General features: G+C 44.4%; 1 protein-coding gene across 4 annotated transcripts in view; it reads right to left on the bottom strand.

Annotated features, from left to right (window-relative positions):
* Positions 1 to 24,905, bottom strand: part of CALN1 (calneuron 1) — a 139,857-nt gene that overhangs the window by 49,386 nt on the left and 65,566 nt on the right. For all 4 annotated transcript variants that reach the window (XM_080983218.1, XM_080983219.1, XM_080983220.1 and 1 more), the window contains one exon: positions 18,928 to 19,052. In XM_080983218.1, coding sequence (XP_080839344.1) covers positions 18,928 to 19,052 — 125 coding nt within the window. The remainder of the gene's footprint in view (positions 1 to 18,927; positions 19,053 to 24,905) is intronic.

Here is a 24,905-nt window from a genome sequence, read left to right as displayed (position 1 = left end):
AAAGGGCTCTGCATGGAGAGCCACTGGTACAGCAGGGGTCCCAGTTGCTCACTCCCCCCCTCCCGGTGGTAATTCATAGTCTAAGCATTAGGTGGATCTGCCCACACAGGTGATGAAAGTAATGGTAAGAAACTTCACGTGCTTTGCTCAAGCAGAAGAATACTAGGCTTCCCCAAACTGGCAATTGTGAATTTTATTGATCTAATATGAAAGGGAACGTAGAACTGTTTTACTACTAGATGGTCTGGAAGTTGTTAGGAGGAGATTATGCCATTTATTCTGATTGATTGCTTTGCCAATGCTATTTATTAGTTCCATTCGCACATTATACCCAAGTGCTTTAAGCTGCTTTAAATTTCATAATGTGTAACTTTGTTTCCCTTCCTGTGAATTCTATAACTCTTCGTAATTCCATTTCATACTGTTTAATAATGCCATTAGGCTTTGTTCATTAACAAACTGACTGTTCAGTTACAATGAGCTGTGTGCAGCTTTTGCTGGGTAAGCTTCACTCCTGGTTCCACTGAATTGCTTCTGAGCAAATCTGAACCTCAATTGGAATCCAATGGCTGCATTGGCATGGCATGGGCTGAAGCTGGTTGGATCTTGAGATCAACAGACATCAGGAGAACACCTGAAGACAATTCCAACACAGATACAGGCTGGGGAAGTTCTCTACTTTAAAAGGCTTGTCGTAAGAGGAAGATCTTCAGTAGGTGCCAAAAAGACAACAGAGATGGCACCTGTCTAATATTTAACAGAAGGGAATTCCCAAGGGCAGGCGCCATCACACTGCAAGTCCCATGTTCCTCTGTTGTACAGGATGGACCACCTGATCAAGTGGTATCTGCAGTGATCAATTGGGTATGTAAGGGATGAGGTGATTTCAAGGATATGAGGGCAACAGCACTGCCCCACTTGAGATTCCCAAAAACCGAGGAAGGGCCATAGTTCAGTGGTAGAGCATGTGCTGAGCAATGGACTCTGTGGGGTGGTGAATGCTTCCCTCTGTGAGGAACGGCTGTCAACCAGCTCCATCTGGTAATCCAGCTAAGGTGTTCTGTGTTCATAGTTTGCCGCAGCTTTCAGCTCGTCTCCCCACACACCCTGCAACAACCTTGAAAACACAGTGGGAATGACCTTACTGAGATCTGCTCACTTTCAGATGCAACTGCATTGCACTTCAGCAGCTGGGTTGAGTCGCTGCCCTACTTCCACGAATCGCAGCCCAAACCCAGCAATTAAGCAGTTAAACAAGCAAAAAAGCAGCAGTACACAAGCCTTGTAAACAGGCTGTTAAGGGAATAATATTTTTGACTGGTGGCATCTAAAAATATCTTCAGAGAATTCAGGAACAGTACAAATGGGTTCTATTCCAATGAGTGAATCACACCCTCTGCCACACACACAAAAAGCAGGATAGCGCTCTTATCTTCAGCTTAGAGGGGGAAGGATCAAGAGTGGACTTAGAAGGCGGCCCCAGTATATGGAGCATGGCTCAAATTGGGGGCAGGGACTAGAGAGGACATTAAGAAAGTCCACAAGACACCCCCCCCTGCCTGCAGTCAAATAATAGCTTCTAAAACAAGCAGCTACAGGGATCACTAAAGGTACAGGCTCTGTTCAACCTCACCTGTTGGAGGCATTATGCCTCTGAATGCCAGTTCCTGGGGATCAGAATTGTAGAGTTTGAAAAGACCGGAGGATGAACTCTGCTAAAGGCAGGGTGTCACAACAGCATCCTTGAAAGGTGATAGTCCAGCACTGGTTTAAAAAGCTCTGCTGTCAAACTCATGCCAACAGGAACCCTGCTGGAGGTAATATGCATCTGAATACCTGTCACTGGGAATCACGGGGGTGGGGAAGCACTACTGTGCTGAGGTCCTGTTTGTGGGCTTCTCAAGACATCAGGTTGGCTACTGTAAGAACAGGATGTTGAGCTAGACAGGGCTCTTTTCATGTTCTTACAGGGGCTGTCCTATGTCTCCCCTTAAATCAAATCAAATTTTGTCAGCCTGAGGAAACATCCATGTTCTAAGCCTCAACGACATTGGAATACACGGAACTGCTCCTCTTTCCTCATCACAGTCTTTCAAGCTTATTTTTTCCTGCCTCCCTGAACTGCAGGTGTGCAGAGTGTGGAGTTAACAAACATTAAAATGCAATATTCAAATGAAATGAAACGAATTTGCGCAGATCTGAACAAAAATAAGTGAAACCTGAATGAATTAAAGCATATAACAGACTTTAAATTCAGAATGCAGAACCCATTTTTCAAGGATTTCCTCCTCCCAGCAGTACCTGTAGCCAGTGTGTGTGTTTTTCCCCCCTCTGGGGGACACAGGGGTACGCATACCCCTAAACATTTTGTGAATCTAAGTTTGGCCTCATTGAGGAGCAGTATTTCAATATGAGTAGGAAAATGAGAGTACCCCTAAACATTTTTTAAAGAAAAAAAGCACTGACTATAGCTAAAAAATGTGCCTCCTTCAGACTTGTGGTCAGACTTTTCCCCATCTTTCCCCAAAATACATTCCAAGTATTGCTCTCTCAATGCATTTTATAAATGGTGATATATTGTGATATGAACCTTCAGCATTAGGTCAACGCATCAACTTATAATTAAATTTTTAATTTACACCTCAGTCTTAAGGGGAGTGGAGTGGTTCCAAACATCTGCATAAAATTTGGTTGGAGGATTTACAGCTGTTGCACTTCAGTTCCCATCAGCTCCATCCAACCTGATCCGTGGTGAGATGCAAGATGTAAACCAACAATATTTGGAGGGCTACAGATCCCCAATTGCTGTCTTAAAAGAAATCCATCTGAACAGGCCGCAGCAGATTCTTCATCACAGTGTTTGTTGTGATGGAGATATGAAGAACAGGAGGCCAGAGTTCTTGGCCTATGTCTATGGCAGAAGGGTGCTAATGCAGCAGTTCAGTTTTCACACTTCGTTTAGAGGCATTATGAAGTTAATTGGACCACAAAGTTGAGTCTAATTGATATTTGTATTGATTTAGCAATCTCCATGTCTCAATCCTGCTTGCAAGCTACACTTAGAAATAAAAGCCCGTCCTAATTAAGACAGGAGAGGTAATTAATTGATGTTTATGGCCATAGCAAAATGCCTTTCTCATTCATCTGAATTAAACTAGTGGCCAGTTCAATGCTGTGTCTGACAAATCTGACAAGGGTGAACTTTGGAATGAAATTAATATCTATATCTATTTATATCTATATGTGTCTTAGTTAAAATGTACTCAGGTATTAAATATAGCAATAAGCAATTTCCTTACATTTCCCCCCCTCTGTAACAATGCAAGATCATTTTACTTTGTGACCCTAAAATTAATCACTGTCCTCCAAACGCAGCCTAACACACAGTGTAAAGTAAAACCAACACTTTTCATGATCTATTTCTATTAGTGTATTAAATGCCGAAACATACTGCTCAACTTTTGTTCAACTAAGAAACCTAGATGTCTAGCACGCAATGCAATTCTCTGTTGTTACCTTTCAAGAACACAAGCAAAGCCTTGCTAGATCAGGCCAAAAGCACCTCAGGTCTAGTATTCTGCTCTCATGGTGGTGACCAGATGTTCAAGAAAAACACACAGACAGGACCAAAAGGGCAATGAACACCCCAGGAACTGGTAATAGAGGCATACCACCTCTGACAGTGAAGGTAGGGAAAAAATAGCCTCCATCAGATCAAGCAAGGCAGACATCAATGCTCATAACAGACATAGATTCGGGTTGGCATATTTTGAAAAGCAAAAAGGAGGATGCTCTGACAACTCTCATTTTAAACACCTCTACTATATGTGGGCTATAGAGGCTGTAATATATTGCTGAGCGAGACAGGAGAAGAGAGGAGGGAAAGCAAGTCTTCAGCCAGAAGTTGAATACCAAGTAACCCATTCTACATTGGGAAGATATTTGCTGCTAATGTTGCAGTTGTCCATGCACTGACAACCTCAAGGCTGGATTACTGTAATGTGCTTAGTTGGTGCAGGACATAGTGGTTAGTTTGCTTGTGACTACTACTGCCATCATATAGTACTTTACTTACAGGATGCTCACTGGCTGCCAATTTGCTACTGAGTCAGGTTCAGGGTGTTACTGCTCATATATAAGGATATAAACAGCCCAAGACCAGATTGCTCGAGATACCACTTTATTCCTTATACTGTACTTTTCCATGTATAAGGCGCCCCCATGTATAAGATAGGGCTGCCATGTTTTGAAAAGCAAAAAAATGGGATGCTATGACGACTCTCATTTTAAATACCCCTACTATAACCACTGAGCCTTGGGCTTGCCGATCAAAAGGTTGGCAGTTCGAATCCTTGTGATGGGGTAATGGGGTAAGCTCCCGTTGCTCGGTCTCTGCTCCTGCCAACCTAGCAGTTCGAAAGCACACCAAAAAGTGCAAGTAGATAAACAGGTACTGCTCTGGCGGGAAGGTAAATGGTGTTTCCGTGCGCTGCTCTGGTGTCGGTGTTGCATTGCGCCAGAAGCGGCTTAGTCATGCTGGCCACATGACCTGGAAAAACTGTCTGCAGAGCGGACAAACGCCGGCTTCCTTGGCCTGTAAAGCGAGATGAGCGCCACAACCCCAGAGATGTTCGCGAATGGACTTAACTGTCAGGGGTCCCTTTACCTTTACTTTGTAGGCTATAGAAGCTGTGATATATTGCTGAGCTGGGCAGGAGAAGAGAAGAGGAAAGCAAGTCTTCATCCACCAGTTATGTCAATATCTCATCCAGAAAGTATAGTCAAAGACATTTTGGCAAATTTAAAAAATCCATTCAGACAGAAATTTTACCCCTGAAAAAGAGGATGTGTTCTGGAAAAAGAGGACACGTGGCAACCCTAATTGTAAACTGTATCAGCCCGTGAGGAAGGCATACAATCCTGCCCCAAAATTCATTCATACTTTTTATGCCAGAAATAAACTTGACATGAGCTTAACTGCAGCAACTCTCTAACCCTATTAACAGTGACTGAAGACCATGCAAAATTGATTTTAAAAAAGGAGTACCAAACTTAGTAGTTAGTTAAAACATGTAATTTGTTTAAGTTAATGCTAACTGAATCAGAAAAGGGGGGCGGGATATGAAAGCCAATTAAGGCATTGAAGTAACTTCAAGAATGTCTTGGAAGGATGTGAGGACACTGGACCAGAGGGGCCACCTCTCCCCCCCCAAAAAACCCCCCCATGGAATATGCATTTCAAGCTCTGCTGAGCCACTGGTCCCCCTCTTCCCTTCTTTCATGCAGTTTATTCTAGTTCATTCTGCCCCACAGGTCTACAGTTTCATCAGCTTCCCCACATTGTCACTCTCTTGCACTAGCAGATCTATACAGTGGTACCTCAGGTTACATACACTTCAGGTTACAGACTCCGCTAACCCAGAAATAGTACCTCGGGTTAAGAACTTTGCTTCTGGATGAGAACAGAAATTGCACACTGGCAGTGTGGCGGCAGCGGGAGGCCCCATTAGCTAAAGTGGTGCTTCAGGTTAAGAACAGTTTCAGGTTAAGAACGACCTCCGGAATGAATTAAGTACTTAACCCGAGGTACCACTGTATTGTCAGATACTTCCCCAATATATCTCTCACCATAGCGAGAAAGACTGTGAGCAGTTGAGCTGTGTGCCTACTCAGTTTACTGTCCAGGTGCCACTTCTGAGGGGTCTTTCAGTCATGGTTGGTGCCCAGTGGGACTAGTAAGGTAGAAAGCAGGGAAAACAAGGGAGGTGGAGCCCAGGACAGGCACAGCCAAGGGCAACACTGAGAATAAGGAGAAGGAAGCTCACAGTCAGTGCCACTTCCTGAATTGGTTGTAAGTAAGAAGGTGGGTAGGGACACGGGTGGCACTGTGGGTTAAACCACAGAGCCTAGGGCTTGCTGATCAGAAGGTCGGTGGTTCGAATCTCCACGACGGGGTGAGCTCCCATTGCTTGGTCCCTGCTCCTGCCAACCTAGCAGTTCGAAAGCATGTCAAAGTGCACGTAGATAAATAGGTACCTTCCACCGGGAAGGTAAACGGCGTTTCCATGTGCTGCTCTGGTTCGCCAGAAGCGGCTTAGTCATGCTGGCCACATGACCCGGAAGCTGTACGCTGGCTTCCTCGGCCAATAAAGCGAGATGAGCGCCACCACCCTAGAGTCTTCTGCGGCTGGACCTAATGGTCAGAGGTCCCTTTACCTTTACCTAAGAAGGTGGGTAGGTTGGGGCAGTGCCTCATTCACCCTAATGAACCAGCCTCCATTGGGTTCTTTGTCTTTGAACCACTCTCTGACCACACAGCTTTTCAAATGAAAGCAAGATACATTGGGTTGCATCCAACTAAGTCCGGATTGCCGTATTTCAAAAAGCAAAAATCCAGACATGCAAAATCTAAAAATTCAGTTTAATGAAATTCGTCAAGATCTACACTTCCGACATGGGCTGCCATATGTCTGGGTTTTCATAGACATTTCAGTGATTTCCACCCAGATGCTGAGAACAAGGCTTTGTCCAGGAAATTCCAGACGTATGCCAACCCTAAACTAAGTCATGCTCTGTGTAGACCCACTGAATTTTCAACAGGTCTGCTCCAATTAGGACTAGCCTTGGATGCAACTTATATGCACCCTGGGGGTATAAGGGGAACAACCCCCCCCAGACAGAAAATGTAAACAAGCCAGTTCCCCTTCCAGAGCTGCTGCCACAAAGTCAATTTTGAGAGTCTCCACCCCCCAACAGCAGTATTGTGATAAGTGAGATGCAGAAAAATAATAATAAAAGGCCTACATTAAAATTGCATGAACACTAATAAATGACTTGCATTTTTTTTTAAAAAAACCCAACAACAACAACCCCAAAACCTTCTGGATGACTCAGCATCAAAAACCTACCCTGTGGTTCTGTGCACAGAGTCCTTTTTAGCAATACAGAGGAAAGTGTTGTCAAGTCACACTGAGCTTAATAACACAAGACTATAAAAAGAAAAGAGTTTGCTATGAGAGGTCTGCTATTGAGATCACTGTGGGACATAAAAAACACTTCCTCCTAATTATATAGGACCTTAGTCACAGGTACAGATCATAGCTTTCAGATGCATATTCAATGATGTGCTAAAATGAGAATGGGGATGCATGGTTAAGCGCTCAGATGATCCCGGCTGGGGGAGCGGGGGGGGGGGACACAGCTTGTAAATAAAACATTTAAAAATGGCTGCATTTTGTTCCCCTCGGTGCATTATTCATTTCTGTAATCACCATTTAAGGAAACAAGGGGGGAAACTCACAAACCTATAAAAACTGCAGAGTTCTTAGACCACATTCAATGACTTGTATCTAATGCTAGTCTTTTGCAGAGTAGACCCATTGAAAGTGAAGGACGTGACTAGGGCTGAGCAATATCTGTTTTTCAACATCATGATTTATCACCAGCTAAACACTGATATACCAAAATATCACAACATCTGAAATAAGGATGGAACTATGTACTGTAGAGGTGAACATAAGGGCTAGGTGATATCTGGCTTTCAACACTGCAATATATCACCAGCTAAGCATCACAATATACTGATATATCATGATGTGTGAAATCAGTATATCATGATATACTGATATATCATGATGTGTGAAATATGTAGAGGTATGGGCTGGTTTCACAGTTTTCCCTGTGTCATGATTTTTTGCATAGCACACAAACACGCACGCACACACACACACACATCATGATTTGTGATATATTCCCAGGTCGAAAATAATGAAACCTATAGAACGATTTGGACTTCAAACTGGTTTTGGACGATATATCACCCAGCTCTAGTGTGCTCCACATCTAGCTGTCTACAAATCATGCAGTTTGTGGGGGAAGGCCTGTAGCGCCTGTTTTACTTGCAGAAGCTTCCAGGTTCGATCCCCGACATCTCCCATTAGGGCTGAGAGAGAATCTAGACTGACACCCCAGAGAGCTGCTGCCAGTCAGTGTGGCCAATACTGTGACAGATGGGCCAAGATTTAAACTCAATATAAGGCACCTTCCTACGTCCCTTATGCAATGTACATAAACAAAGCATATTCACACATATAGATTTATAGTTCAACCCAAGAATCCTTCCCAAAATGATTGGTGAAGTAGAGACAGTTTAGTGTTCCCCTGGGTTGGAATTAATAAATGCAAGAAAGGGTGTCCAGGTTGCTTCAAATGCGTCATGCTCCATGTCTCTCCTAGCCAGTCTGCACTGCTGCGTAACTTGCCAGCTGGCGTCAGCAGCCAGACTCTGTAATACCATTCCTTTAGGGACAAACTTCTCATCGACTTTCCAAAAGGGAAAGCTATGAGCAGCTATGAGAAGATAAGAGATTGAATTCTTACAGATTGACTTCTTAGTTTGATCCTAGAGCAAAGCACAAGAAGAGGCCCGAATTCATGTACCTGCCTTGCTGCACCACAGTCCCTATAACCACGAAGGTACTTTTGCAAAAAACCCCTCACCCTTAAACACTCTCACAAGAGAAGCAGTGACCGCCCTCATCCCTGACATCTCCTCCCTTCCTGATGTAGAATCATAGAGTTGTAGAACTGTAGAGTTGGAAGGGACTTCAAAGGTCATCAAACTCCTGCAATGCAGGAATCACAACTGAAGAATACCTGACAGATGCCCACCCAACGTCTCTTTAAAAATCTCCAGTGAAAGAGAGTTCACCACCTTCCAAGGTAGTCCATTCCACTGTTGAACAGCTCTCACCACCAGGAAGTTCTTCCTAATGTTTTGTTGAAATATCCTTTCTCGCCATTTGACTCCACTAGTTCAGGCCCTCCTCTCAGCTTGCTCCATCTTCCATGTGCCAGTCCTAGAGATATTTGAAGGTGACTTCAAATCTCAATCACCTTCTCTTCTCCAGGATAAACAACATTCATAAAGGGGGGGCTTTGACAAATGGTTGAGGGAGTTGGGTATGTTTAGCCTGGAGAAGAGAAGACTAAGAAGTATCACGATAGCCATCTTCAAATATCTGAAGGGCTTTCACATGGAAGATGGTGCAAGCTTGTTTTCTGCTGTTCTGGAAGGCCCTGACACCCAGAATAAGACAAAACAGAGCACATGTTTTCAGGACACACTGCCAAAGTGAGGAAGACTATCATCTGGTAACCCCGGTTTGCTGACCACCAGTGGTGCCCACTGGGGCTGGTGGGGCAGAAGATAGGCATACCAACTGTAGGTGGTGGCAGAGCCAATGACAGGCAGAGCCAGCTAATTTTGTCCGATCCTCATTGCTGCTAAGTTCTACAAGGGCTTCAAAGTGTTTGTGCTTGACTGGAACAGGGGCCACGGCCTTTCTTTCATTGCCATGAGCTTAGATGGTGGCAACAGTGATTGATACCGATGTGCATGGGCAAACTGAAGGAGATCCACAAAGGAGGAGGAAGCGTATAGGCATGACCATGTCTGTACTGGTCAGAAGTAAGAAGACAGGTAAGTGGAGGGATGGCTGGAGATGGGCTGAGGTTGATGGGGACAGTGTCCCAATTGTGCTAATGAATCACCCTCCACTGTATACAATTGCAGCCTGCACTCATTTTTCTGAGCAAGCTATATTTGCCTCTGAGCTTCCACACTTCCCAAGCAAGCTATTTGCCTCTGAGCTTCCACACTCCCTGAGTAAGCTATTTGCCTCTGAGCTTCCACACTTCCTGAGCAAGCTGTTTGCCTCTGAGCTTCCACACTTCCTGAGCAAGATATTTGCCTCTGAGCTTCCACACTTCCTGAGCAAGCTATATTTGCCCCTAAGCTTCCACACTTCCTGAGCAAGCTATATTTGCCTCTGAGCTTCCACACTCTGAGCTTCCACCTCCTGAGAAATGGCTTTGGGACCTGCTTTGTTGCAACAGAAATCCAATTACTTTCACCATTAGCTTGTATAAATACCAATATTGTTAGCCCTGGCTTTGCCTATCACCCACCCATCCTGGCCCAATGGGCTGCATGCATCATTGCAGCTTCCCAACTCGCCCAAAGCCCACCTAGGAATTATGCGATTTCCCCCCAACATATATTTATTATCTTCTCTCCTCCTTCCTTTATCCTTTCCAACAATAGCCCATTATTATAATGCCTCCTGTAGGGGTGACTCAGCAGTGATGATCCCATTCACCGTTAGATATATTTCCAATCTGTGAACTGCATTTTTAGCCATTTGCAATATTAAAAGGAGCAAAGGGGGGCATTCGAGACAAAGGAGTTTGCATAAACCTGTCTGAGGCAGTGCAAGAATTGCCAGGCGTTTAAGCTGAAGTGGTGTTCCGGCTGCCTGAATTAATTTGCTCAAACGTAGACATCATTACCCATATGGCACAGTTTTAAATAGAAACCCTTAACGCACCTAGGAATCCTCCCAAGACACCTGTTATGGATGGCATGTCAGCTTCAACCTGGCAATTTACTCTTGAGTTACACAATTTAATGTCAATTAAAAATCACCTCGTTGTGTGTTGATTTTTTAAGAGTTCTCTTTCAAAAGGTATGTGTTTAGGGGAAAGGCAAATAAAAATCCAAATGCTTTCGCACTACTACAAATAATAAATGGCATTGCTAGGACTAAATCTGTGATAAGAGTAATTAGCTCTGGAGCATAGTATTCCAAATGCTATCACACCATAGATTTGTATAATGGCATTATGATATTGGCAGGGTCCCCCACCCCCCAGTTCCTTTCCTAATGATTCCTGGCATGAACATTTTCCCTTTTCACAGCTGCCACACATTGGATTTAGGAGTCACCTCCAAAATCTAGAAGCCAGGGTAACAAATGGACAATGGGGTGTACCTATGCCAGGAAACAAAACTAATTCACCACTGCAAGCTGGCTCCAGGAGGAGAAGGAAGAAGAAGAAGAAGAAGAAGAAGAAGAAGAAGAAGAAGAAGAAGAAGAAGAAGAAGAGGTCTCCAAGTGACCTATTCTTAACACCACAAATTTAAAGACATTTTACCATGGAGAAAAAGAAAAAGAAACACACACAAAACATTAACATTTTTAAAACTGCATACAAAACACACCCACATGCCATGACCTTGAACCTGTCAACAGTTGGGCAGCTGTGTTCTGCACTAGGTGAAGCTTCCAGATCATTTCCAAAGAGCAATAATAATTCAGTCTCAAGGTCTGGCTATTGACCAGCTATTCACAAAACCCAGTTTATTCAACCATCCCCAGCTGTTTCATGCCTCTCTCCAAACCCCAGATTTGACTAAAAAAAACCCCCACCTTTTTCAGGCCTGTGGGCACATTCTGCCATAGGCAATACCAGAAAATGACTGCTGTGTTCGGGGGTGGCTAATCACAAAAGGATTCCTGCGGAGGACAACTCCACACACACACACACACACACACACACACACACAGACACACACAATGCCCCCCAATCAATTCCTGTTGAAGGAACTCTCAATCGCCTCTCCTCTCCTCTACCAGCACAAATCCACTCCACCATTTATCTCACCCTCTCTCCCACAGGAACATCACCTCAAAATGCACAGAAATAGATCCCATCTCAGAATTACCTGCACTAAAACTCTCTCTTTGTTTCTCAGAATCTCTGCTGCCTCTTCTCTTTCTCTGGGCTGGCTAAGGAATCAAGACCTCCCCTCTCTGTTTACATAATCTCTCATGCCACCAGCGGGTGTTCAGGGTGCTTTCAAGTATTAGCTGTGCAACATTTCCAGTTTACAGAATGATATATACATATGAAACAGAACGCTAACAAGTCATTAGAAAGTGTGGGGCTGTGAGTGGCTGGTGTGGGTGGGTGCCATTGCAGGATTTGCATGCCAAGTCCACAGCAGGTTCTGAATTTCCCAGATGCCCCCACTGGCCAAACAAACAAACATTAGCAACCTTTCATCTGTAACCACTGCACCACACTGTTCTATTCCATAAGCCAAGCAATAAGTATTGCACATGTCAACCACTAGATGGTGCCCTCTGCAAACAATTAAGTCCCCCACCCCCCAAAAAAATATGTTTCAAAACACCGGCATCCAGTGTCTCATGTCGCAGGTAGTTGGTGCCATAGGATTTAATGGGCAATAAAAGCTTGAGTGGTTTTTAAGCGCTGCTTGGAACTTCACAAAATGAATTAAAGCTTGCCTTCCCTGACAATAATAAATAATGTGAATCAGTAAGCTCTCACCAAAATTGGAGTGAGGTATACGAAATGCCCGTTTAAGAAAATGAGTGAAAATGGTCAGCACGTCCATTTTCAACATTCTTAAACTTCCTATACTTGTGGCAATTTTTATCAGAGGCACCTGAAATTTGGCATATCTGTGGATGCCATCAGTCAGATCATGCATGGCAAGTTTCAAGTTACTAGCTCAATGGTTGCCAACTTTTCATAAAATGTATGTACTGCTTGACTGTAAAAGCGGTTTACAAAAAAGAATAAATCAATAAAATCATAAATAAAACAGTTTAAAGCAGCTATTTAACACACTCAAATAGTAACTAAAACCAGTGATTGGCTAAAATCAGATTTAAAACACATGTGCACAGTAAAAGGTAAAGGGACCCCTGACCATTAGGTCCAGTCGTGGCCGACTCTGGGGTTGCTGCACTCATCTCACTTTACTGGCCGAGGGAGCTGGGGTACAGCTTCTGGGTCATGTGACCAGCATGACTAAGCTGCTTCTGGCGAACCAGAGCAGCGCACGGAAATGCTGTTTACCTTCCCGCCGGAGCAGTACCTATTTATCTACTTGCACTATGAGGTGCTTTCGAACTGCTAGGTGGGCAGGAGCAGGGACTGAGCAACGGGAGCTCACTCCGTTGCAGGGATTTGAACCGCCGACCTTCTGATCAGCAAGTCCTAGGCTCTGTGATTTAGACAACAGTGCCACCCACGCCCCACATGTGCACAGTAGGCTTGTCTAAATGGACATGTTTTGAGTAGGTGCTAAAAACAGTACAGTGAAGAAACCTGCCTGATGTCAAAAGGCAAGGAGTTCCAAAATGTGGGTGCTGCCACAGTAAAATATCAACTTCTTACAAATGCAGAATGAACATTATTTGGTACCTGTAACAGTGTAATATCTGCAGATCGAAGCAATGGACATATATACAGAAAAACATTTTCATAAGTAGACTGGCCCTAAGTTGTTAAGGGCTTCATATACTAGCAGTAACAATAACTTTATAAGCTTTAGACTAGGGTTGGCCACTGTTAAAGCAGGATGCTGAACTAGATGGGCATTGACCTTATCCGGCAACCTATATGGCTGATGGGACTGTGCAGGGGTCAAAAGGGGCCTGGGCTGGTAAAGAGGTTCATAAGGTATAGTGCAAAAAAAATTAATAAGGAACTAAGATTCTCATAGATAACTGGCATGGGCATGTGCAGAGTGCACCTGCCTTGTCGTTAGGGAACTTCTGTATCTAATATGACAATTCCACAATACAATGGTATTCTTAGACTTAAGACACAAACTCACAAACTTCCAGCCCAGTATTCACACACTTGTCAAAGCCCATCAGGTCCACCCATCTCATTAGAGAAGGTAAAAATTATGGTTTCATTATTTACACTTGCTTTGCTTCCTTATTCCCTCCTTCATGGTGCCGTGGCACTTGAGCACTAAGAAATGTTGATGATATATTGATATTCCTTGACTTTATTTGGTTTACATTTGGAATGATTTAGGTGGAGGCCCACGGAAACTTTCTAAGCTCATCAAGGAGCCAAGGAAAGTCACCGGTTTGGGAAGCCTTGACATCAAACTTTGAGGTTTATAATACCTGAACCTGTCCTTGGTTTGGTTTGGGTTCCTTTGCACCAGTCACCTTAGCTAAAGGGGCAGCTATGTGCTGTTTAAACACACCCAGCTCACCACAGTGGACAATTCAATGACCTGGGTGCAGTGTGCTGTATCTTTAAGCCAGCTTTAGAGCAGACAGCTCATTACCTAGATGACTGACCTTTGTCAACTAGATCGCCTGAGCGCCTTGGCTGTGCCGCAATTTGTTCCCAGGCAAGAGCGATCACTTCTGCCCTAGTTCACTCTCAGCTGGGTCCATTTGTGCCCATACTATACTTCTTCAGAGTGTAAGGAGGGGATCTCATGAGTGAATTATTATCTTTACAAAGCAATCTCCATCACGCAGAACATTGGAATATCAGGGGGAATGGGTCTCTCTTAGTCTTCTTGCAGATGTGGCAGTTTTATAATTTTTATTAATGACATCTTGAAGCAATTTCACAATGACAGAAAGAGAGAGAGCGCAATTGCATATGCAAAAATCTTTCAAAACCAAACACAGATACCTACTAAGATGCAAATCTTCACTGAGGAATCTTGTTGAAATAAGAAAGCCTCCCACCAGTGGCATTGATAGTCTTATACTCCATGAGCTTAAGGGATGGTGGCAGGTGGGAGTACTAGGCAGGGACGTAGTGTGGGTTGTGTGAGCCCCGGGCACGCAGTTTTTGAGAGGGCACAAAGTAGGTGGTCACACGCGTCCCCAGTAGAGCTGGTGTTCCTCTCCACCCACCAAGGGCCACACCAACTAGCTGTGCTCCCCCCTGTGTGGGCAGGCAGGCAGGCAGCTCAGCATGGCCCCGCTTTGCTCTGGTATGGGTGGGGTTGCTCTAGCAGTGGTGGCAAGGGCTAGGATGGTACCCACTTGGGCAGTGCACATGCTTGTGTGCCCACCCTGGGCACCGGTAACTGACACTACACTACTGGTACTAAGGAAGGCTGCTGAGAAAGAGTACACCACCCTTTGAACTGGATCCTAAGCTAAAGTTTCATTCGGTGAAGTTTGGTTTTGAGACTCGGCACCATTTGACATGGGAGAAGGCATTTAGAGACCCTGCTGAGCCCTTAAGCTTATGGGCTGCTCTGCTAGCAAGAAAGATAACTCAGGTAGTTATAAATAGAACAAAACTACTGCTAAAAAGTTCAAGAGAGAGATCATCCTTCTAGTTTTTGTTTTACTTCAGCCAGTATTAAGGGGAACAAGCATGCATGCTGTTATAGAGATCTCAGAGAATCCAAATCATCTTCAACACAAATGGAACTTTCTGCCTCTCATTTTTAAGCGCCCCTAGGAAGCAAATGTTTTCAGCTTAGCTGAAAGACTGGGACATCACCAGGAAGCTATGATTGCAACAAAAACTGTGCTAGCAAAAAAAATGTGTTGGGAATTCCCATGAGAAACTGATTGTCTAACAGGTGAAGAAAAACAGACTATTAGCAAAAAGCTCTAGCGACATTATGCAAAAAACAAAAAAGCCACACGTACACAGATACTTCATGCAACTCAAGCAGGGGGGTGGGGGTGGGGACAAGGCAGAAACCAATGTGCTGAATTCACACTCACAGTTTTTATAACACAGCTATCAGAGAGAGCATCCATTATGCCTCTTTCCACTACAGAAACTCATTCAGAAAGACACATTTCCGTTCATAACCAGGTCTACGAGTTGAGCCCATCTACAAGTTCAGAAGAAGGACATGCCACTGTGAACCCTGAACTGAGCATCAGAATATGAGTGGGTGGGTGGAAGAGGTGTCCCTTAAAGAGAACCCATTCATACCCAAAACTCTCTGTAAGATTAACCAGAATGGAGGAAGTCAGGTCTGAAGTATTGCCTTCACATCTACACACCTGCCCTGTCTGAAAGTAAAAATTAAGAAGGGACTGGTCATGCGCAGCTCTCATGTCCCACCTCACTGGATTGTTGTCTAATGCTAATAAACAAATTGTGTAAAACAGGGGTAGGAAAACCTGTGGCCATCCAGATGTTGCAGAACTACAATTTCCAACAGCTGCAGCTCACAAGGGCAAAGGCTGGGAGGTGATGGGACCTGGAGTTCAGCATTATTTGGACAGCTGTTGTTGTTTAGTCGTTTAGTCATGTCTGACTCTTTGTGACCCCATGGACCAGAGCACGCCAGGCACTCCTATCTTCCACTGCCTCCTGCAGTTTGGTCAAACTCATGCTGGTAGCTTCAAGAACACTATCCAACCATCTCGTCCTCTGTCGCCCCTTCTCCTTGTCCCTCAATCTTTCCCAACATCAGGGTCTTTTCCAGGGCGTCTTCTCTTCTCATGAGGTGGCCAAAGTATTGGAGCCTCAGCTTCACGATCTATCCTTCCAGTGAGCACTCAGGGCTGATTTCCTTAAGAATGGAGAGGTTGGATCTTCTTGCAGTCCATGGGACTCTCAAGAGTCTCCTCCAACATTTGGGCAGATACAAGTAAATAATGCATCTTAGGGAGGTCAAGGAGTCCTGGCTGCCTCTGGTTGCGAAAATAGCATCAGAATATAAGCATCGCCCCCTGAGTCAGGCCAAAGGCCCATCTGCTTCAGCATCTTGTTCTCACTGTGGCTAACCAGATGCCTGTGGGAAATCAGGGAGCAGAACGTGGCACAACAGCATTTTCCCCTCTTGTGGCTTCCAGCAACTGGTATTCAGAAGCATTGCTGCCTCAAACTTTGGGGGCAGAGAATAGCCATTATGGCTAGTAGCCATTGAGCGCCTTCTCCTCCATGAATCTGTCCAACCCTCTTTTAAAGCCATCCAAGTTGCTGGCCATCACTGCCTCCTGAGGGAGCGAGTCCCATAGTTTAAATATGTGCTACATATAATAATAATAATAATAATAATAATAATAATAATAATAATAGTAGTAGTAGTAATGATAATAATAATTTATTTATACCCCAGCCACTCTGGGTGGCTTCCAACAGAACATTAAAATACAATAACCTATTAAACATTAAAAGCTTCCCTAAATAGGGCTGCCTTTAGATGTCTTCTAAAAATTTGGTAGTTATTTTTCTCTCTGACATCTGGTGGGAGGGCGTTCCACAGGGCGGGCGCCACTACCAAGAAGGCCCTCTGCCGGGTTCCCTGTAACTTGGCTTCTCGCAGTGAGGGAACCACCAGAAGGCCCTAGGCACTGGACCTCAGTGTCTGGGCAGAATGATGGGGGTGGAGACGCTCCTTCAGATATACTGGACCAACGCCATTTAGGGCTTTAATTTTTTTTTTTGTAATTTTTTTTATTATTTTACAACACAAATATACAATTTTATCCAATTTTTAACAAACAAATTCTCTCTTTTTGGACTTCCTTCAGCTTCTCTGACAATCATCCATCTTTACCTCTTAATTACGCATTCCTTCTGCCATTTAGGGCTTTAAAGGTCAGCACCAACACTTTGAATTGTGCTCGGAAACATACTGGGAGCCAGTGTAGGTCTTTGAAGACCGGTGTTATTTGGTCTCGGCGGACGCTCCCAGTCATCAGTCTAGCTGCCGCATTCTGGATTAGTTGTAGTTTCTGGGTCACCTTCAAAGGTAGCCCCACATAGAGCGCATTGCAGTAGTCCAAGCGGGAGATAACTAGAGCATGCACCACTCTGGCAAGGCAGTCCGTGGTCAGATAGGGTCTCAGCCTGTATACCAGATGGAGCTGAAAACAGCTGCCCTGGACACAGAATTGACCTGCGCCTACATGAAGAAGTCCTTACTTTTATCTGTCTTAAACCTTCCACCATTCAGCTTCATTGGATGTCCCTGAGTTCTAGTGTTATGAGAGAGGGACAAAAACCTTTCTCTATCCACTTTCTTCATGCCATGCATAATTTCCTAAACTTCTATCATGTTGCCTCTTACTCGCCTTTTCTCAAATTCTGCAACATTTCTCTGTAAGGGAGTTGCTCCATCCCCTTGATAATTTTTTGTGGCCCTTTTCTGAACCTTTTCCAACTCTACAAGATCCTTTTTGTGGTGAGGCAACCATAACTGTACACAAGTTCTCCAAATGTGGTCGTATCTGTCAGTTTACATTTCTTAGTACAGAAAGTATTGATCTGATACGTAGAGATCTTCCCTATTCTAATTAATTCAAGAGGGTTTTGGAAGCTTCTCTGTGTGAAAGAAACAAGCAGAAGGTTTGTGATGTTTGGGTTATTCCTTCAGAGAAGCTCAGTACAACTGGTTTAAACTGGTTCTCTTATCTCTTTCTGTCAAGGTCATGCTGACTACAATAGTAAGGCCAGAAGGATCCTGGGTTTCACTTTCTCTTTCTGCTGTGGTGTTCTGTACATATTATGTACAGTGTTAAGGTTTAGACTTATAATAAGTTATTGTAAGTCTAAGTTAAGTCTGCTGCAATTGGATTTCTTATGGACAGTGCCAATCCTGAATGTATTGGATTTGTGACCATTATGCTCATTTGCCTTCAGTAGCAGGAAAGCTCTGCTGGATGAAATACAATTGCCTCTGGTCTATTTTTGTGGATCCTGCAATGTGTTTTATTCTGCTAACTATACAATGGAGTCCGCTCTGAATCAATATTGAGTAGAACTCCATGACAGTACCATACTGTAATGGCATGATGATATTGGCAGCTTTCTTTTCAATTTCTTTCTTAATGATCCTTAGCATGAAATCTGCCTTTTTCACTGCTATGGCACACTGGGTTGACATCTTCTTTGAGATGTCTACTGTGACCCCAAGGATTTGCTTCTGGTCTCTCACCTCAAGTTCAGACCCCATGAGTGCATATATGAAATTAAGAGAGTTGGGGTTTTTTGTTCCAACATGCATTCTCTTGCAGCTTCCCAGATTGTTTATCTGAGAAAGGCCCGTGGGAGGAGTTACCTTATGCCATCTTCAATTGGACTTCAACAGATGCATGGGAAGATGGAATCAAGTTCCTGTGACCAGCGATCTCACAATTATTATTTTTTTAAAAAAGTGAATATTTTAAATTTTCAGACACACTACCAAAGTAACCATTTTCTGGCCCATCCCATGCATATCTTTCAATTCACAACTTGCAAGGTCATAATAATTTAATTTTTAAAAATGGAGTGCCATGATTCTTCAACTTGTTGGTGAATTATCCTTACCGTCCAACTCTTCCACTGAGATGTTGGCCAACTGCTCACTGTCACTGCCAGCTGAGAGTGACCGGTTCAGATAGTTCCCCTTGTACAACAGCCCAGCCGTGACATGGTGGAATGGCATCTTCTCCCTAATGGGAGAGAGAAGAAACTATGTGAGATCTCCTTTGAATAGCGGTCCAGGGTTCTTCTGAAAACAAAGCAACAACTAATTCTGGAATGAGTAATAAAACAAAGGGTGAATTTATTTGACTGAATAATAGAGATCTTGAAGAGTTAAGGTGGTTGAACACCACTGCAATGCTTTTTATTTATGTTCTGAAATATTGTGTCCTCTCTTTCCCAAGGGGACCTCTAAGACAGCTTACGGAAATGTGAACACCAAATATTAAATATGTAACACACAGCATCAAAGATCTCCACTGCATCCGCATCAAAAATACTGCTTTACATATTATGGATAACTTCAAGCCATATCCTTCCACATCCCAGGCTTAACTTATCCCCCAAATCTTTCCTATAGAACCAAATATGTATTGCTTGTCAAATCGTGAGCAGCATATGATGCAAGTGGGCTTTTGTGAGGGACTGGGCAGAGGAGGAATGGTGGAGACAGCCTCCCCATCCTGACCCTTCCAGGGGGGAGGAGGAAGAGGAAGACTGTATAGATTTGCAACAGGGGTTTGAGGGAGGTCGCAGCTCAGAGACAGATGAGGGGGAAAGTTGGGAAATCATGGGAGAGCCAGAGCAACACCTTGCTGACACGTTGTCCTTCGAAAGCATTCCAGCCCTCCATCTCCCAGAACCTGGCGAGCCTTAAAAATAGGAGAGCAAAGAGCTCAAAGACAGAGGGCACGTAGAAGCACCTGTAGAGGAGGTGATGAAAATGATGAATAAGGAAGTGGGAGAGATGGGGGGGATGCAGATTCACTTGGGGCAACGCCATTATCCAAGAGGCTGGGTCCTTTAGCCTCTCTCTGTAAAGATTGAAATACAAAAGGACTATAAGAAACTTGTCCTTGTCTTTGTACTTTCCTGGGCAACCAGCCGGGAGCCACTGACAGCATCCTAACAGCTTTTCTTGGGAGGGTGTTCCATAACTGTGGTGACATAGACAAAATGGCACTGGCTTTTGTGCCCGCCCACCTCACCAGTGACTCACAAAATGCGAGAACATAAGAACAGCCCACTGAATCAGGCCAGTGGCCCAACTTGGCCAGCATCCTGTTCTCACAGGAGCCAATGAGGTGTCCTTGGGAACCTGAGCAGAAGAGCACTCTGCCTGCCTGTCGCTCCCAGCAACTGGTATCCAGAGGCATACAGACCCTAACATTGGAGGTGGAATATAGCCATTGTGGCTAGCAGTCATCCACAGCCTTCTTCTCCATGATTTTGTCAAACAGCTAGAGAATCACAGTACCTGTTGGGGCTGCAGAGACCAGGAACTCCCATGTCATCAGCACCACCAAAGTGACCTCTCTGGGGTGCAAGCCTGGGCAGTTTGTATAGAGGTCTTGGGTTGTCCAGACAACAAGACCCCCTCTCAGTCTCACTGATGTGCTCCAAACAAAAGCATAGCAATACATTTGGCACCAGCTTGGCTGCCACAGTTGCTGGAAAGAAGAGTACAAGATGCCATCCAACCGTCTTAGACACTCCACTCTGAATTTGTTCAGGGTTTACTCCTTCGACTTTTCTTCTCTCAAAGATGTCTCACAAGGTATATTACTGCACTTAATATATATTGCAGATGGGAACCTATTTAAATAAATCTTAAGCTTTAACCTGAAGGCTGGATTACTGCAATGTGCTCTATGAAGGGCTGCCCTTGGATCTGGTCTGGAAGCTCCATCTGGTGCAGAACGTAGACTGCTGATGAAGGCATCTGGAGAAGTAGTAGTGACACCACTCTTAACACAGCTGCACTGCCTGCCCATCTATTACCAAGCCAGGTTCAAGGTCCTTGCATTAATTTTATAAAGCCCTAAACAAGTGAGGTCCATAGTACCTCAAGGACTACCAGAACCTTTATATTCCAGCTTCATCACTGAGATCATCTGCAGGAGTGCTGTTGGTCATCCTTTGAGCTGGCAAGGCTTTAGCATTATGAGCCCAATATTTTTGGAACACTCTGCTAATAGCGATTCAGTAAGTGCCTTCTGTTTTAACTTTTAAATGACTGCTGAAGACTTTTCTGTTCACAACTATGCAGGCAATTAAGAATACAGTAGTTAGCCAATTTCTGATTTTAACTTTTTAAATATGGTTTTGAATAGATGGTTTTGCGGACAGTTGTTGTGAACCATTCTGATATTTTCTTATTGTGGTTTGTTTCTTTGTTTCTTTGTTTGTATGTGTGTGTACACACACATAAACTACACACACACACACACACACACACACACATATATGCATAAAACATTTGATTCCAGTAGAAGTGCCCATTTATTTTCATTTACACATTATGAAAACTGCAGCAGTTTTCTTTGCTATCAGATCCTACTCCCGTTTCCTGCCACAGAGAGTTAAAGGCCACTTTGCATCCTAATCTATCAAAACTTCACTTCCAAAGCACCAACTTACTCATCAAATGTCCTATAGAAAAGAAAAATCGATGCACCTTTTGCCAAGTCTGAAATACCGGATAGCTTTTGGCTTGCTTGTTTTCCTACTGGACAGAGTGTTCCAAAATTGTCCCATCTTATCAGCAATTGTCCCATACCGAGCATGTGGATGTAAATTACATCAGTATCTTTCCCCCCTGAACTTGCTGCAAAAAAAATTACACTGAAGGGTTTTATTAATGCCAGTTTATTAAGTTAAGATATGGCTTGAAACCAAATGCTTAAAATTCAAGACGCTCACGTATATTGCATTGGAGACCTGATTCAAAGGAACAACTAAAATCAACCTCCCAAAATCCATTGCCTTCCTTCTTAGTATCTAGGACCCCTTGGGTTACTAGCTGTGATTAAGAACCACAACCCAAAGCCTCAAGATCACCAGTATCAAAAGTTTTGGGTCCAGGCTAAAGAGAAACGATATGGTGCATTAGCCTACTCAAGAGTAAGACATCCCCAATAACTCCTGCACTGCCAGTTGTTGTTGTTGCAGACCCATAGTATAAGAGGCCTCCTTCTTAAGCCTTCTAGTTGCTAGAGACAACAAGGGTATCTCTCTCCTCAGTGCTTTGCCTTGCTGTGCCTTGCCTGAACTCCCTATGATATCAACAGCAGAGTGTTGGCCGACTTTGTCTCTGGAACACTTTTGGATCTAGACTGATTCTTCATCCTTGACCTTGGTTTAATTGGACTGTGCTGCATATGCCACCCAGCCTTCAATGCTTGAAGAAAGGCATATATTTTCTGTAACCTGCCCCCACCCACACTTCCCCCACCACTACCACCACATCCTGTTCAGCCCCCATGGAGAGCAACATGGTCCTAGACCTCATGGAGGGTACTGAGGGAAGGAGGTCATGGCCCCCACAAGGCAGCCTTATAAAGGTGTGGCCTCACCCCACCGTCCTACACCAGGACACAGCGTATTTTGAATCCACATACACCATTGCATCCCAAAACAGTGGGGGCAACCTTCCTTCATTTGGAGGAGCACCTTCCTCACAAGACTAATTCCTTGTTTGAAACACATGCGTGGAAAGTGGTTCTGAATCTTGCAACCTGCCTGGGCTGATCTTCCCAGATGCCTTTTGAAAGTGACATTTGAAGACCTTCTAATCGAGTTAATGCACACCTTATCAAGCTTCTGTTGCTGTCGTGGGAATGTTGGGGGTGACCCTGGTTCGAGCGAGGGCCCAATTTGCACGCAGAGAAGTTCCTTGCTAACCCAAGGTCATCTCTCTCGTCCCCAGAAAACTCCATCAGCAAATGCAGAACTTCAAAGTCACTTCAATGCTCTTGCAAACTAACACTTTGCCAAGCACACACACACCATTGCAGCATGATGCCAGCTTCCCAATTTGCTAGCTGCCAGAAGAATGGTGGTTGAACTGCAACGCGATTGGTGACATGCCAGAAGCTGGACCTCAGGGGGCACACAACCCTCCATCAGGGTGTGAGGTGAATGTGACTGCATCGAGAAATAAAGTGAACAGTGATCCTGAATTCACCTTTGGTCTGATTCTGTCCAAGGTGGATGAGCAGGTGTTGGAAGCGGGATACACAACTACAGTGGTACCTCGGGTTACATACGTCTCAGGTTACATACGCTTCCGGTTACAGACTCCGCTAACCCAGAAATAGTACCTCAGGTTAAGAACTTTGCTTCAGAGAACAGAAATTGTGCTCCGGCATCGGGGCGGCAGCAGGAGGCCCCATTAACTAAAATGGTGCTTCAGGTTAAGAACAGTTTCAGGTTAAGTACGGACCTCCGGAATGAATTAAGTACTTAACCCGAGGTACCAATGTACTGGTGTAAGGTTGGCAGGAACATTCAACAAAGGAAATGCCACAAAGCGGAAAAGATCTAAACACTTCTCCAGAAGCATCAGGACCCTGATCAGTTTGTCCTCCTAACACAGTTACTTTCAAGGGCTAAACTAGACCAGAGGACAACTGTGTCCTTGCATCTTAGTGACTGCTGAAGTGTACATGTTGCCAACCTCAGGTTCTGGAATCCCCATGCGCCTAGACTCATGGCATTCAGGTTACTGGGAGGGAGAAGTGACAAATTGTGCAGAACATTAGGGGGATGATGACACAGGGATAATGGTGTGATGGTGCATAATGTGTGAAGTCAAGACATCAGAAGGAGCCAGGGGGTGGAGCTGAACGCACCAGTAGAGTGGCTTCAATGGTCAACGGCTCCTCCTCTTTCACACCCAGCCTCCTCCTCCTCCTGCTTCTGCCATTGGCTGAGGACTGCTTCCCCTTACATGGCAGGAGGAGGAGGAGCCACTGAACCTCTGTGCCTCACTCGGCTCCACAATTGGCCTCCTCTTTCTCCGCCCACTGCAACCACTGGCTAGGGGCTGCTTCCGCCTCCTTTCCCTCCATGGTAGCAGGGGGAGGAGCCAGCCACTGAAACCACGCTATACTCAGCTTCCTCCATCACCTGATCATTCTGAACATTGGGGGGGTCATATGGGGGCCAAAAGAGCTGGGCCGCTAGGAGCTGGTGCCTATGCTGGGAGTTTAGGATTGGAGTTGTAAGTGCACTCTTCTGAGGTTCTGGGGGAGGCTCAGAGAGAGTGCAGGCTGCTGCTACATTCTGAGTAAACCACAAAGGTGAATGGAGGCATTCTGGGGCAATTAGAAGTAATTGTGTGAGTGCATCCCAGATTCCCTTCTGTCTGGGGACCCCCGCTGGCAGCATTGCAGGGCTGCTGTGTTGCAGCAGGGCAATGAAGAGAACTTGAGAGGCTCTCTTGGGCTTCACCTCCTTTGAGCCCCATGGTTCTGAGGGCCAGGGCCCAACAGTCTTCAGTTCAACGGACACCTTTCTGGGTTAGTCAGAGTGCAAGTGTAAAGTTTTGCAAATGATGTATTTGTGTGCCAAAGAGAGAGAGAGAATCAACAGGATTAGAATACGCATGGAAAGCTAGTTTGGATTTGATATCCCGATTTATCACTACCCGAAGGAGTTTAACACTTTCCTCCCCAACTAAAATCCTGGAAAGATAGTTTAACACTTTCTTCCCTAGCTAAAATCCTAAGGAAAATCTCCATGGCCATTCATTTCCTCCCAATGCAAATATCAGTTTTAGAGAAGGAATTCTCTCAGGCAGGGCAGCAACACGGGAGGAAACAGTTAAATTCACCTTCCTTGCCTACTTTGTGTCAGTCAATCAATTAATTTTATTTATTCCAACCATTTATATACCCATTATCACTATGGTCTCTAAGCCATGTACAGCAAGGTTAAAAGATACAGACAAGATAAATTCTGTGAGAACTAACCATAACATTACAAAACTTGCTTAAAATGCTGAAATAAATCACCTGACACCAGAAGTTTGTCCCAAA

Source organism: Podarcis pityusensis (genome assembly GCF_964106645.2).
Source record: "Podarcis pityusensis genome assembly, chromosome: 15".
NCBI lineage: Eukaryota > Metazoa > Chordata > Lepidosauria > Squamata > Lacertidae > Podarcis > Podarcis pityusensis.
Note: the sequence above shows the minus strand (reverse complement) of the source record. Positions and strands in the feature narration are given on the sequence as shown.